The sequence below is a fragment of the Glycine soja genome, chromosome 19 (genome assembly GCF_004193775.1).
Source record: "Glycine soja cultivar W05 chromosome 19, ASM419377v2, whole genome shotgun sequence".
NCBI classification, from domain to species: Eukaryota; Viridiplantae; Streptophyta; class Magnoliopsida; order Fabales; family Fabaceae; genus Glycine; species Glycine soja.
The window spans coordinates 34,190,761-34,204,808 of NC_041020.1; the positions used below are offsets into that span (position 1 = coordinate 34,190,761).

Consider the following 14,048-nt stretch of genomic DNA (forward strand, 5'->3'; position numbering starts at 1 on the left):
ATTATTAACTAAACGAAAAATATTAACAATAAATTTTTTTAATACATTCTTTCTAAAACATACTATGTACATAGCTCTAAAGTATTGTTAAAAACAAATTTGGCTCTTTTGAAATTAAAAGTGCCTTTTAGACAATAAAATGTGCAATTACAATTATTCATTGAAAAATTCATAATAGTTGAGTGAGTATTTGAAAACTTGATTGTAAAATTAATTTAGTTAAAAATGAATTTTGGATAATGTCATATATGTGAGTACTTTTATCTTAACAGCAAATTTGTAATATAATTAAGTGTAAATTTTCACACAACAAAAAAATTACATTTTGTATGCTTTTAGTGTAACATGCTTTCAAGAGTTTACTTTAAGTTTGGTTAGAAGCAACCAACATCAATAATTTAAAAGTGATAACGTTTTAAGCTTTAAAATGATTTTGAAGGACTATAATGCAATCGATAGGTCAATTTGTGACGAGAGCTTGAGATACATACATGAAGACATAGATTTGATCCTCATTATCATAATTGTACGCCAAAAAAACGGGGCCATAATACGTATGTTTAACTATTAAAATTTTAAAACTATTCTATTAATTTCTCAGTCAACAAATATAATTATATTTTAAATTAACTTAGTCATTTGATTCCTGTGGTGAGAACTAAAAGGCATAAAAAATAGTATCTACAGACACTAAAAGATAATGTTTTTAAACATAGGGCCTAAAAAGGAAAAAAAACTGTAACCATAAGACCGAATAATTAAACCTATGTTTCATCTCTTAAAGTACACCTTATAATTAAACCTATGTTTCATCTCTTAAATCCGTGACTTCCACTAGGAAAATATCAATTCAAGCAAAAATATAGTAACTAAGGAATAATGTGGGTAACAAAGCAACTTCCTCTCATCTTACCAATTTTCTTTCATTTAGACTCAATTTTTATAGTTAACACGTCCTTAAAATGCTGCTTTGGGTCTGGAAAATAACTAGGGTGGGACAATCAAGTTCCACCATGCATTTCAACATCCACTTTTCATGGTAATAGCTAAGTTAAGTCAGCAATTGAAAATAGTTAACCCATTAAATTATTGAAATTGTTTAAGTATTTACATCAGGAAAAGGGTTAGTACTATTTTTCCAGAGGACATGAGTCATGAAGACAAACTTGTGATTATGTACTAGAGGGTCAGCAAAAGCAGCATGTTTTTTTTGAGGGGTTAAACTAGAATTTTCAGTTGATGTCAAAGTATCTTGGATCTTCAGGGAAATGGTATTCCACGTTCAACTGCCAAACAAACCACAATAGACCTTTGTCAGAGACTAGGAGGACCAAGAAATGCGAACAAATAGATTCCAAATTGCACAATACACACAAACCAAGACATCAATCTTATCTGCCTGCACCTGCAGGAATCAGGGCCAACATGTAACAACATTCTGTTCAACCTCAGATAAAAGTGAAATGACTAGACGTTTTTAATGAATTTATCATCCTAGCATGGATTCAACATCATGGGACAAGGATTCATATTTATATGCATCCGAGAAAAGTAACATGACCAGTCACATTAGTAAACAAGAATGGTTATCGTTGATCAGTAAAAGAATTAACTTATGACTTTAATGCACTACACTGGTTTCTGTTTTGGGGCACATAACTTAATTGAACATCCATTCAATAAGAGCTTATGTCCCAAGTATTAAACTTATTTTGATAAGCTAAGCTTACACAAGTGACTTGTGACCCTCCTATTGGCTCTTTTTAACTTCTTTATAAACCATTTATAAAGCTTAACAAACTCTTTCTTGTTGTAATTTCTAAGCGTCAGATGTGAGGAGCATCAAACATAGCACCTAAAGAAATCCAAGGATGGAAAGGATCAAACTCTTAATTACTGTCATGGAGAACATTCACTAAATTTAAAGATAACAATGAACCAAAATAAGTATAATAAAAATGAACCAGAAAAAGTAAGGATGTGTTTGATTTGCATTTTCATTTTCTGTTTTCATTTCCTGTTTTCATTTTCTGAAAACTGTTTTCATTTTCAAAAGATTAAAATTTTGAAAACATGTTTGGTTTGACTTCTTGTTTTTTGTTTTTATGAAATAAAAATACTGAAAATTTATGATATATTGACTTCTTGTCTTTTTGTATTTTTATATTTGCTTAAAATTACATTCATTGTTACCGCAATTTCATTTTACCCAAAATGAGGTTTCTGTTCTCAACTGAAAACACTGAAAACAAGAATTTATTATTTTCATTTTCTGGTTGTTTCCTGTTTTCATTTTCACTGAAAATGTTTTCAGAAATCCAACCAAACACATTTTCATCACTGTTTTCTGTTTTCAATGAAAATGAAAATAACCAAACCAAACACCCCCTAAATTATTGTTTTTTTCAAGATATGCAGTCTGAAGCCATATTGCTTTAGGCTGTTTTAGTATGACACTGAAGAAAAAAGCAATACAGTAACAAAACCACAACATAGGGACATACCTTGCCCTCATCGGCATCAGAATGACGTTGAGGGAACACAACCCTCAAATCATTACATAAGTAGAATCTTCGTTCCCCTTCCATGTCCAATCTAGATTTTTCTTGAAGTGAATTATTTTTGCTTTTTTGAGCTGATCTGATGGTCTTTTTAGGAATAGGGCAAATAAAGCGTAGGTGGAGAGCATAACGAAGAGGACCCCCACTACTAGAATTGTCCTTCACCTTTGAACAGGAATTTAGTGGTTTCCCTGATTCATGACATGTTTTATCCCAACACTCCTTTCTTTCATTCCTCTCACATTTATCAGTAATACACTCATAATCAAGCTTCACTGAGGAAGGGGCTCCCAGTGTTTTTGTTTTCAAAGATTGCTTCAAAGAATCCTCTTTGTTTATTAAATTCAACAAGCTAGAACCCTTTCCATTTCCCTGATTTGTAGATTTTGTTTTATTTATAACATTAGCTGCATCTGTATGCATTACTTCTCCATCACATGAGATGTCATGATTCTTTTGCATTGATGGAATCCCCTTGTCAATTCCACTGTTTAAACCTGTTGATCTCTGTTTCAACTGAGGGGAAGTAGAGCCAGTCAATTCAAGGGTGACTTTCTGGCGCAAGAATGTCTGTGTGGATATATAACCAGAAATCAGAAATTGATAAACAGTAAGTAAATAACACAATTTTAAAATGTAACTCAGAGAACTCATAAATTTGGAAATAAATAAGTGTAAGTTTATCAATGGAAAAGGAGATACATGACTACACTATTGTTTCGGTATTAAATATGAATACCATCATAGGCTATACAAAAGGTATTGATGACATCATTGAGGGTCTTATTATAAGCTTTCATTCTAATTGTGACAAACGTCTGTGCTAAGTGAAAACAATACTGAAATTCTGTAAAAAGAGGAAAGGAAAACAAAACACTTTCTCAAACTAAATAGATCCCTAGAGCTGTGTATGAATATATAATAGTGAGTGGAATAAGATAAGAATGGAATAACTCTACCAAGTCATTATTTGGATACTTGCATGATGGAATGAAAAATATTGGTTCAATCCCATACCACCGAATTGAAGGGAAGGAGAGTATTGGATGAAATGGAATGAAAGGCATTCAATTACCATTCCATCATAGTATGTAGTATCATTCAATTCCATTAAACTCCATCCCAATCCCATTTGTTAATCCAAACAAGCCTTATTGATTTGAAATTAACAAATCTAAAGCATTTTTCATTTTACACGACATAATTGAAAGAAACAGTAAATGTTAATATTAGCCCTCCAAAGATGTGTAATCAGGTTGGCCCTCCATTTATAAATATATGAAATCAGTCCTTCAGTGTCAATTTTAAGCTATCAAATTGCTTCCAAAAAGGATAAAACTGACGACATTTATGACCATTCGGAGGACAAAAATAGGCATTTATACATAAAAGAAATCTAATGTCATTTATATTGATTTAGTTCAATAATATTTCAAAACACTAGACATAAGTATCTACTTAAAAAAGAAGCAATTTATGAACCACACAAGTATCTATATGGGGCCCCAGCCAACAAGGAGAACTTGAATCTACATAATCCCTGAACCTCCCATTTTAAATTATCCTCATATCCAACAAATAATTAACAAATTCCTACATTTATGTAGCACTCACAGAACATGACCACCAAACCTACAAATGCACTCAAACCAGAACCTCCAGATGTGGCAGGACAAGCTATGTACCCCTAAGTTTCAACTTGCAAGCTTTGATTCAGTACCCCCTATTACTAGATCCAATAAAACTCACAAGAAAAGCCATAGAAAACCAAATTTGGATCTTACAATCTTGGCATATTTCTGATTCTAAGATTAATAAACAATAAGAGAATGAATATTTTGCCAATAATATCCCCCATTATTAATTAAATGTGCATAGCTTTAGACAATATGAGAGGCAAGACCTGACTAATACTAAGCAAAAGACCATGTGAAAATTCCTACCGCAAATGGATTGAATGTGATTTCTGTAAATCAAACTCACCAAAAAAAATTTATTAGAGGAAATGAAGCTTGACATCCACCCTCCTGCCACCAAAGGAACTGGTAGCTAGCACTCCTTACCATTTCCAGTCTCTTATTTTTATTTTATGTTAGTGAGAAAAGTCTTATTACTTTATGTTATTCATGTCTTGGTAGTACTTTGCTTTTTAAGATATAGTTTCCATTAGTGTGTTAGCTCTCCTGTTTTTCAACACTTCATTTGAGTATTTCAATGATGCTAATATTTTGTAATGTGTCTGATGGTTGATTTACAATTAAATCTTGTTATTGGTTTCTAGTTTTATTTTTTTTATAAATTACGGCCAAGCCACCCTGCCTAGCAATATTTAAGGCAATTTTTTGGGTTACAACCTCTACAAGTCACTCATCTGGTCACAACAGTCTGATTTCAATGAAGTTCAAAGCTAAATTTAGCCTTGTCAGAACAATTATGCCATTAGGAATGAAAATGTCCAGATCAATTGAGTCATATATTCAGCCAGACTGACAAATCTTACTTTGGTACCAACTGGCATGTCACTCAAATCATAGTTGCAAAAGAAAGTGTGAAGAGGAGTCTTTTCTGGATTGCTTAGCACCTGCAGAGTGCAATCAGATGTAAGGAGTTTGTACACAAAAGATGCCAATCTGCACAAATATCTTGAGAGCAGAAACTCAAATTAAAAATGTAACCAATATTACAAATGAGAAGAACAAGAATGCTCATAGCACAGCTTATATGCTTGGTAGAAGGGATTTGGAGAGTAAAGAAGGCAAAGCATTGATGAGTATGTACTGAAGCCCAGTCCAAATACATCAATCCTTTCCCTTTTCTTCCACCCAAAACATTCTCACCCACTTGGCACAAATGAAGATATGCAGTATATTCTCAGCAACTGAGCTGATGAAAATATTTTTTGCCCAAAAAAATATATTTCGATAGCAAAGATACAATTGTTGGCACAAATATGTGGGGACTAGCTTATAGCCCAGTTCACACCAGCTTACATGAGCCTGCATTTAAATGGACCAACCTGCATAAGCCCATATTTAAATGCAACTACATTTAACTAGCCATACAAGCCCACAGTTTAACAAACTGATTTAAGACCGACCAGTCTACAAACTGCTAATCCTTTTTATTCTCAAAATGCTTTTTTTTAATAAAAAAAAGTAAGTTAATAAACAATTGAGTCCATGGATTAGTCCACAAGCCAAAATGATTTTTCTTTTACTTCTAAAATGGTTTTTTTTTAATATTTATACAGATAAACAACTTGGTCCGCAACCAAATCCGTTTAACACATGTGTTATGCGAACTAACCTGCATAGGCTAATGGAATAAGATTTTGCTGACCTAAGCCTGTGCAGCCTTGTGTGTCATGTGAACTGGTCTGCAGGCTGTGTAACCCCACCCCACCCCCACCCACCCACCCCTTATTGACACACAATTTGTTATTTATGAACAGTACATTTGTCCCTTAATGCTAAGGATACCATACTTCTCCTGCACATTTAAAATGAAGGCTCTAACAGATTCATCTGAAGGCACTTAGATACAAGGGTTAAAACTTATAACAGTGAAATGTGTATATCAATACCAGTTGAATCCGTCCCTTCATTGGTATACGCAAACGGCTTTTTACAATTTGGGAATCATTTTTTCCAAGCAATTGGCCTCTAAACTTGTTTGAAGAGGAATTTCCTGCAAGATCTATTGATGCATAATACAGTAGATAGCAATCTCCATCCACGCTAGTAACAGAAAATGGAAGCTTCTGAGATTTAGGAGAAAAGTTCCCCCCAGTAATGCTTAGCACAGCAAGAAAACCATCAATTTTCTACATATAATAAGAATAGCAACAAACAACCATGGGTCAGTTGTCTAAAAGTTTTCAGTGCACTGAATTTTAGAATCATGAACAAGATCAATTGACAGTATGGTAATTAGCATATAGCCAGACCTTGCTATTGTTTCCAGATAAGAACCGGCCAGATAAAAGAGACTCCTCAAATGAACCAACTAAAGACCTCCTGACCGAAAGCCCACTCAAACTTCTAGTGAATCTCATCGAGTGAGAAGTGGGAGCTGATTCTTGACATAGTGGCCAACTCATGTCGGCAATGTCATCCAGAGAAGATGGACAGAAATCTTTGCATAAGAATTCAACATCATCAAAAGATTTGCGTACAACTCTGGAATCATCATCCTTATAATTTAACATGAGGCGTGAATTGGAATTGTCAAGTGATTGTTCTATACTCCTTGAAGTTATATTGCAATTCTTTATCTCTTCAACAACATTCCTACATCCTCCAGCAGTTTTTATTCTTTCCGAGAATTTACGACCAAGAGGTGACAAGGACAGAGGAGAGCTCACATTTTTAGGAGATATGGATGTTATGCCACTTTGAGGCCTAACCTGACTCAATTCACTAAAGTGATCAATTCCAGCAGTGGGTGAACTACCCTGAGACAGAAGTCCTCTATTTTCCTTCAAAGGACCATCACTTTGAAAAAAGGATTCTGTACTGTGTGGCACGATTCTTTGCTCCAAGCAATTTGTCAAGGACCAAGAAGACATTGTATAACTGCTTTTACTTCCAATATTTGCCTTCTTATTATCATGTGCAATGGAATTTCTAACATTGTCATTCTTAACAAGGGATCCAGTCTCATTATTTCTGCAGCCAATGTCAAGAGGATCACCTTTGAAATGACTTGGGGAGAGGATACTGCTCAGTGGAGATAAAAGTCGCTTCCTGACCAATGAACTGGCTGACTCGTTGTCATTGGCTGGGAAATTAGTAGAAACGGAAGAATGAAGATTTACAACTGAAACATCAGCCAAACCATCGGTTGAAGTATTAGTTTGGCCTGATTCAAAACCAACAACCCTTAAAGCAGGAATATGAACATTGCGTCCACTTTTTGGAGCAAAAGGTGTACTTTTATCTGTTGAACCAATCTTCAAACTGTGGACATTGGAAGCGACTTCCATGGCTCCTCTATAAAATGTATCGTCAGAAACATTTGAAATTTCTAAGGAGGCATTCTTCGGGAAATCATCAAATGAAGATCCCAGAGTACACCCAGCCAACCCACCAGTGTTTACACTGTTCAAGCTGTTTATGGCAGAGGGGCTTGCATCAGAAAAATGTGGCGAGCTAGTTAAAGCTGCACCCACAAGTGCAACCTTTTCAGCAGTTTCATTTGGGGGAATCTGTGGCAAGCCCATCACTAATATTTAATTCAACAATGTTGATCTTGATCAACCTAAGGAGATGAAAAACTAGCTTGAAATTACCAATGTGGTCCCTCGGCAAGGTCTTAAATGTTCATTTCACCATTTTTGCTTACCAGATGATAATGCTAAGACACACGGCTATCAACTTACAACTGCAACCCTAGCCTCCAACCCTTACCAGTTTTACACTACTCAACCATTCAATCTACCTATCAGCAACTACAATTACAATTGAAATGCTATCATTCTGATCAAGTAATTCTAAACCTATAAGAATTTCCAAGTTCCAACTGTCATGTATCCATCAGTGGCATCCGCATTTGAGACATTGCAATCATCATTTCCTTTGCAGGGCATACAGAAAAAGTCCAGGACATGATAATATACATCCAAGAACGACAACAAGAACAGATCTCTCGACCTCCGTACTGGCAGCAGATGAATCCCAAACAATTCATGGTAGGTAACCAAATCAGTGCCTGTAACAACATTTGAATAAATACATGAAATTCCCAGGGTTCACAAGCCACAAGAAGAAGCACATAAAAACACATATATATAGCTCACAATTTTCTCAAGCTTCCCACTTCATTGGTTGCATTAGATAAACATATTTTCACTTAACATAAGATTCATATTAAAAAAAAAAAAGGCTAACTTCAGATGTTAATCCTTGAGAAAGGATGGAACTGAATTTTGATCAATCAACAATAGGGTGGAAAAGGAAATGAGGTAATAAAGTTGAAAATACCTCAAAGAAAAAAAATAAGGAATAAAAGTTGAATAAACCATCCATCTGAGCCAATTTTCAAGCTGAAGTTATAGTAATCAATGCCCATATACAGAAGGTTTCTTCAGAAACGATCAACATGAAGAGAAAAAGAAAAACGTTGATTAAAAGAAAATAAAAACGCAGACTTGCAAGACACACATTCACCGAAAACCCCTCAAAGCTTTTAAGTTGCCATCTACCACAAGCAACAACGGTGTTATTTTTTTTATTTTTTAAATTTATTTCCTTTAAGCTATTCTAAAGTAGAACCTTAAAAAACCGAAAATCCAAGAAAAAATAGAAAGAAAAAAAAAAAACAAAGAAGCAGTTTTGTGATACCCCATAAACCCCAGAAGAACAAAAATCAAAGAAAACCAAAGAAAAATCAAAGCAAGTCCAAGAAGATTCAAGATGATCAAGATAGCAAAGAAGAAAAACTAAAAAAAAAAAAAAAAAAACGCACCAATGAAGGCTGGTAACAGAGGAGTCCAAGAGATAAATCATATCAATAACCCTCTGCAATTCAACCTTCAGATCAAATGATAACAACAATAACCCAAGAGGAAGAAGAGAAAAAGAAGAAAAAAAAAAGTAAAAGGGTGTTCCCCAAAAATGAAAAAGAGAAGATCTTTTGTTTTTAGGTAGTGGGAATTGAAGAAGGTGAGAATGAAGAAGGGTTATGTGTTGGTGTTGGATTAGGGGTGTGGAGTTGAAGGAAGACCCATCAGTTTGTGTCTGTCCACAACAGCATCACCCCATGTTTATGTTTATATTACCAAAAATACAAAAAGATTAGCCCCATCATCATCATCCTCACTGCAGGGTAACAATTCACTTTGCTTTACCATCAAAAAAATTTATGCAATTATATAACCATTATTATTATAAGAAAAATGTTGTGAAAATTATCTCTGGTGTATTTTTTACACAAGTATATACAACAAATAAAAACTAGGAATAAGAATATTATGTGTCAATTAGAATAAATAACTCAATGTAATCGAGTTAATTATTACATGTTTGAATTAAAGTATTATAAACTTAAATTTAGGTAAACTAAATTTATAAAATCAAATCTAAGTTTTATTTCAAAAGTTTATTAGTTCTCTCTTATAACAAATTGATTAGATTAATCTAGTTTTGATTCTTGTAGTTTTATAATTCTTACCTTTTTTATTTTTATAGTTTGAAAAATATTTTTTTAATTCATATACTTTATATTTTAATTCTCTTTCAGTCCTTAAAGTTTTGAAAATAATTTTTTAGTTTTTATTATTTGTATTTTAATTCTCTTTTAGTCCCTATAGTTTGAAAGTAATTTTTTTAGTCTCTATACTTTATATTTTAATTCTCTTTTAGTCTTTATTACAAAAAAAATATAAAAATAATTAGCTACAAATATCAATTAGTTTTTTATTATAAATTATCTTACAATAGATTAGTTACGAATTACTTACTAATATTTTTGTAGTTAATTATAATGGATAATATTGCTCATATTTTGATGATAAGAATTAAAAGGAAATTAAAATATAAAATATAGGAACTAAAAATACTATTTTTAAATTATAGAGACTAAAAGAGATTTAAAATATAAATTATAAAGACAAAAAAATCACTTTCAAGACTATAGGAATTAAAAAAAAATTAAAATATAAATATAGGAATTAAAAAAATTACTTTCAAACTATAAAAAAAAAAAAGAATCGTGAAAATATAGTGACAAATAAGTAATTTAATCTTAAAAATTTATTTAAAATCCGTCGACTATCTAATACTTTTTTCTTTTAAAAAACTAAGTCACAGTAAAAAAAAAGTGATACGTAGTTTGTCAATATGATTTTTTTCACATCATTCAATTATAATAAATTATATATTACTATATATAATAAATTTGTTAATTTTTTTAAAATAATTATCATAAAATTTAAAAAATATCATATATTATATATGATAAATTTGTTAATGTTCATAATAATTATTTTAGAAAACAATTATTTGATATTCACAGTATGTTCTTATTAATTTTAGATATACTAATACAAATACAACTATATATCATGATATTATGTTTGTATTTCTATTTTGTTATTGTATTTTTTCATCAATAAATAAAATAAAAAAATTTAAATTTAATTTAAAAATCTCAATTATAAAATCCCTTATCATTTGAAATTCCTTTTATACATTTATACATAAATCAATTGGCAATTGGGAAGGTGCTTATAAAAGGGAAAGAATAAACTAACGGTGTGAGGAAGTGGGTAGTTTTTTTCTTCTCACATGACAAATAGTACGGGTGGTTACACTACCAGTGGAGGACAACAAATTTGAAAAAATTGCAGATAAGAGAAAATTATTTAATACAGGAATAACTGTAAAAATATTAAGCTTGAGTGTGAAGTTACTGTACTAGTTGAAGAATAATTTAATTCAGCAAAATGTGTATACGAAAACATGCCTTTATATATTGTTATAAATATATTAAAACAACTCTTATAAAGTAAATAAGGCATAAAAATTAAACTCTACTAATTAATCAACGTGAATATATAACCCAGTAAAGGTATGGAAAGTCTGGACAAGATCCTACTTTAACTTTGTTACTACCATTGTAAAAAAAATGTGAATATATTTCATGTCTTTACCACACACCGTCGTGTAATCGTGTTCCATGCGGTGTGATTATGAACTTCTTTTCTTTATTGTACATTTTTTTATCTTCTTTGGTGTTTAGTTATTTGCTTTTGTTTCCGTTACCTTTTGCAGCTTTTGTTTTTCACCCTTGAGTTTGATGACTGGCCGCAGAAGTAGTTTTAATTTTTTAAAATTCGAGATTCCCTTTTATGTGATTTGATTTGATAATGTTCAGTTTTGTATTTATTTTATCCTGATACAAAGTAGTTATAATAAAATTTAAAAATTATATACGGATAGTCTAAAATAAATTTACACAATCAACTAAATAAAAATTAAATAATTTTTATAAAAATTAATAAACTTATTATAAATACAAGTAATTGTTATTGATAATGATTATTTGTGATGGAATGAAATATTAAATTTTATAGTGCAGCAAAGGCATCCTCGAGGGCTGGTGGCATCCACCGGACAGAAGCAGAATATGATTTTAATACCATATTAAATTTTATAGTGCAACAAAGGCATCCGAAAAGTCCCCTTAAAAACCGATTCATAAGGGGGTGGTTTACCCAGCTATATAAGCACTTATCATGCTCATGAATTACCCGATGTGGGGCTATTCTTAACATGAAATTATATAACCTATTTTTTTCATTAATTGAAGTTATATAAATTTATTTCCTTTTTACTTGAATTAGAAAATTAACTATTTTATCAAAATAGATTGACACAGATTGACACAAGTGATTAAAAATTTGAAATGAAGTTTTACCTTTTTTATGGGTGAGGGTTCAAATCCCTTCATACTACATTCCTCACTTGGTAAGTAACCCTCTTTATAGGGAGATCTCCTAATGCCTAGGGGCTACTTACCTAACTGTTGTGGTTCGAATCATGGGTGACACGGCTGACGGTTTGAATCTTTTAGGTGAGTCTCATCCGGCAACTCCAACATATCATTGGCGACCTACTCGGTATTATTGAGAGTGTCTTCTCATTTTATCCTAAAAAAAAATTAACTATTTTGTTAATGGTATTAGACACTGTTTCAAAAGATATATATATATATATATATATATATATATATATATATATATATATATATATATATATATATATATATATATATATTAAAGACTAAACAAGTTGAAAGATTAAAAAATTATGAGGGCTATAACAAGTCCAACCCAAGTAGCCATCTCATCTATTTTCTATGGGCAATGTCACGGCTTTGTGAACTGAATTGGACTTTCATGCGTGAATCTGTTTGAGTTGTGCTTTTCCACTGCGTGCTTTTCTCTTGAATTATATTCTTGTTTGTTGCTGGTTATGTTTTCTTATCCAACTAGTGGTGAAATAGAGTAAGATAAAATAAAAGATAAGACACGGTTGAAGTCAAATGAGGCAGCATATAATAAAATTATCGTACTATTATATAAATATTATAATTTGATTAAAAAAAGTATATTTTATTATTTAGAAAGTGAAGAAATAACAAGGAAATTCATAAATAATAAATTCAATTCATTTTATGTCTTTAAATTAAAAAAAAAGTATTATATGTGTGAAAATGCCAAAAAGTAATATGTAGCATGAGAAGAAACAAATTCTTTTATATTATATTTTATCTGATTCTAAATTATACAAATAACAATAGTAATAGGTAATATTATTTTACTTTTTTATTTTATATCAATCTAAATATAACTCCTTGAATATTTTTATTGATTTTTTTTGCATAAAAAGCATACTTGAAAATTTAATTATAAATGTATGTTGTTCATGTTATTCATATAGTGTTATTTCTAAAGATATAAAAAAAGAAAATAATTGTATAAACTCTGATTACATAATATTAACAAATAATGTTGCTTTCCATAAATAAATAAAAAACAAATAATGTTGCTCAAAAAATATTTTTTAAGAGCAAGAATGTCATTTATATAACTTTAACTTATTTATACATTTGTGGTCCTGATATCACTATTGCCTACTTAAAATGGCTTAAAGATGGCTTCCTCCCTGATTTGGTCAATGTTACCAATGTAGTTCTAATTTCTAAGTGTGATCAACCCTTCTCTATGAAAGACTTGTGACCCATTTTCCTTTGCAACATTCTTCATAAGATTTTTGCCAAAGCTTTGGCTAACCATTTCATATCAATCATTGACAAATGCATTTTAGAAGAGTAGTCAACCTTTATCAAAGGTTGCTCTATCATTGGCAATGCCCTCATCACCACAGAAGTTCTTCATCACCTTAAATGCAAAAGCAAAGGAGCCAATGGAGAGATAGCCTTGAAAATAGACATTAACAAGGTGTATGATAAGGTTGACTGGGGTACCTTTCAACAATTATGACCAAGATTGGGTTCCATTCCAAGCGGGTGAGGTGGATCATGGTGTTTGTCCAATTTATTTCATACTCCATCCTTGTCAATGAAGATTCAATTAGCCCAATTTCTCGCTAGCGTGGGCTTCATCAAGGCGACCCTATCTCTCCCCTTTTGTTCATCCTCTGCGCGCAGGGTGTTAGAGATAGAGGGAGCAACATGAAAATCAAGCTTTAAAGAGTTTTGACTTTTACATGCCCAACTCCTTATTGAGTGAGATTTGTATTGCTTGTTGTTTTTTATTCTTAGTTTGTTTGTGTGTACATCATGCATCATTATATAGAAGTAAGAAGATAGTTTCTTAGATGAGAAACATCTTCAATGTTATATAACTTTCTATTTTAATTGATTACACAAGTCTTTTAGAAACTTGCAAAGAGATCATAGTTCTAGTTTAATCGATTACCATATATCTATAATCGATTACACAATTTTTTTGAGACCATGTCT

At 31.5% G+C, this 14,048-nt stretch overlaps 1 protein-coding gene across 3 annotated transcripts; it reads right to left on the bottom strand.

Annotated features, from left to right (window-relative positions):
- Nucleotides 1–1,051: 1,051 nt before the first annotated feature.
- Nucleotides 1,052–9,358, bottom strand: LOC114399465. Of its 3 annotated transcripts, none has more exons than XM_028361662.1 (6): nt 9,027–9,358; nt 6,508–8,270; nt 6,145–6,384; nt 5,062–5,142; nt 2,505–3,131; nt 1,052–1,405 (listed from the first exon to the last, which is right to left on the bottom strand). In XM_028361662.1, exons 2-6 carry the CDS (start codon nt 7,780–7,782, stop codon nt 1,322–1,324), a joined length of 2,307 nt encoding a protein of 768 aa, XP_028217463.1. In that variant the 5' UTR covers nt 7,783–8,270; nt 9,027–9,358; the 3' UTR covers nt 1,052–1,321. The 3 variants fall into 3 exon arrangements, with proteins under 3 accessions (XP_028217463.1, XP_028217465.1, XP_028217464.1); XM_028361664.1 differs by having other exon boundaries at nt 1,052–1,286; nt 9,027–9,350; XM_028361663.1 differs by lacking the exon at nt 9,027–9,358 and adding an exon at nt 8,359–8,986.
- Nucleotides 9,359–14,048: the final 4,690 nt, after the last annotated feature.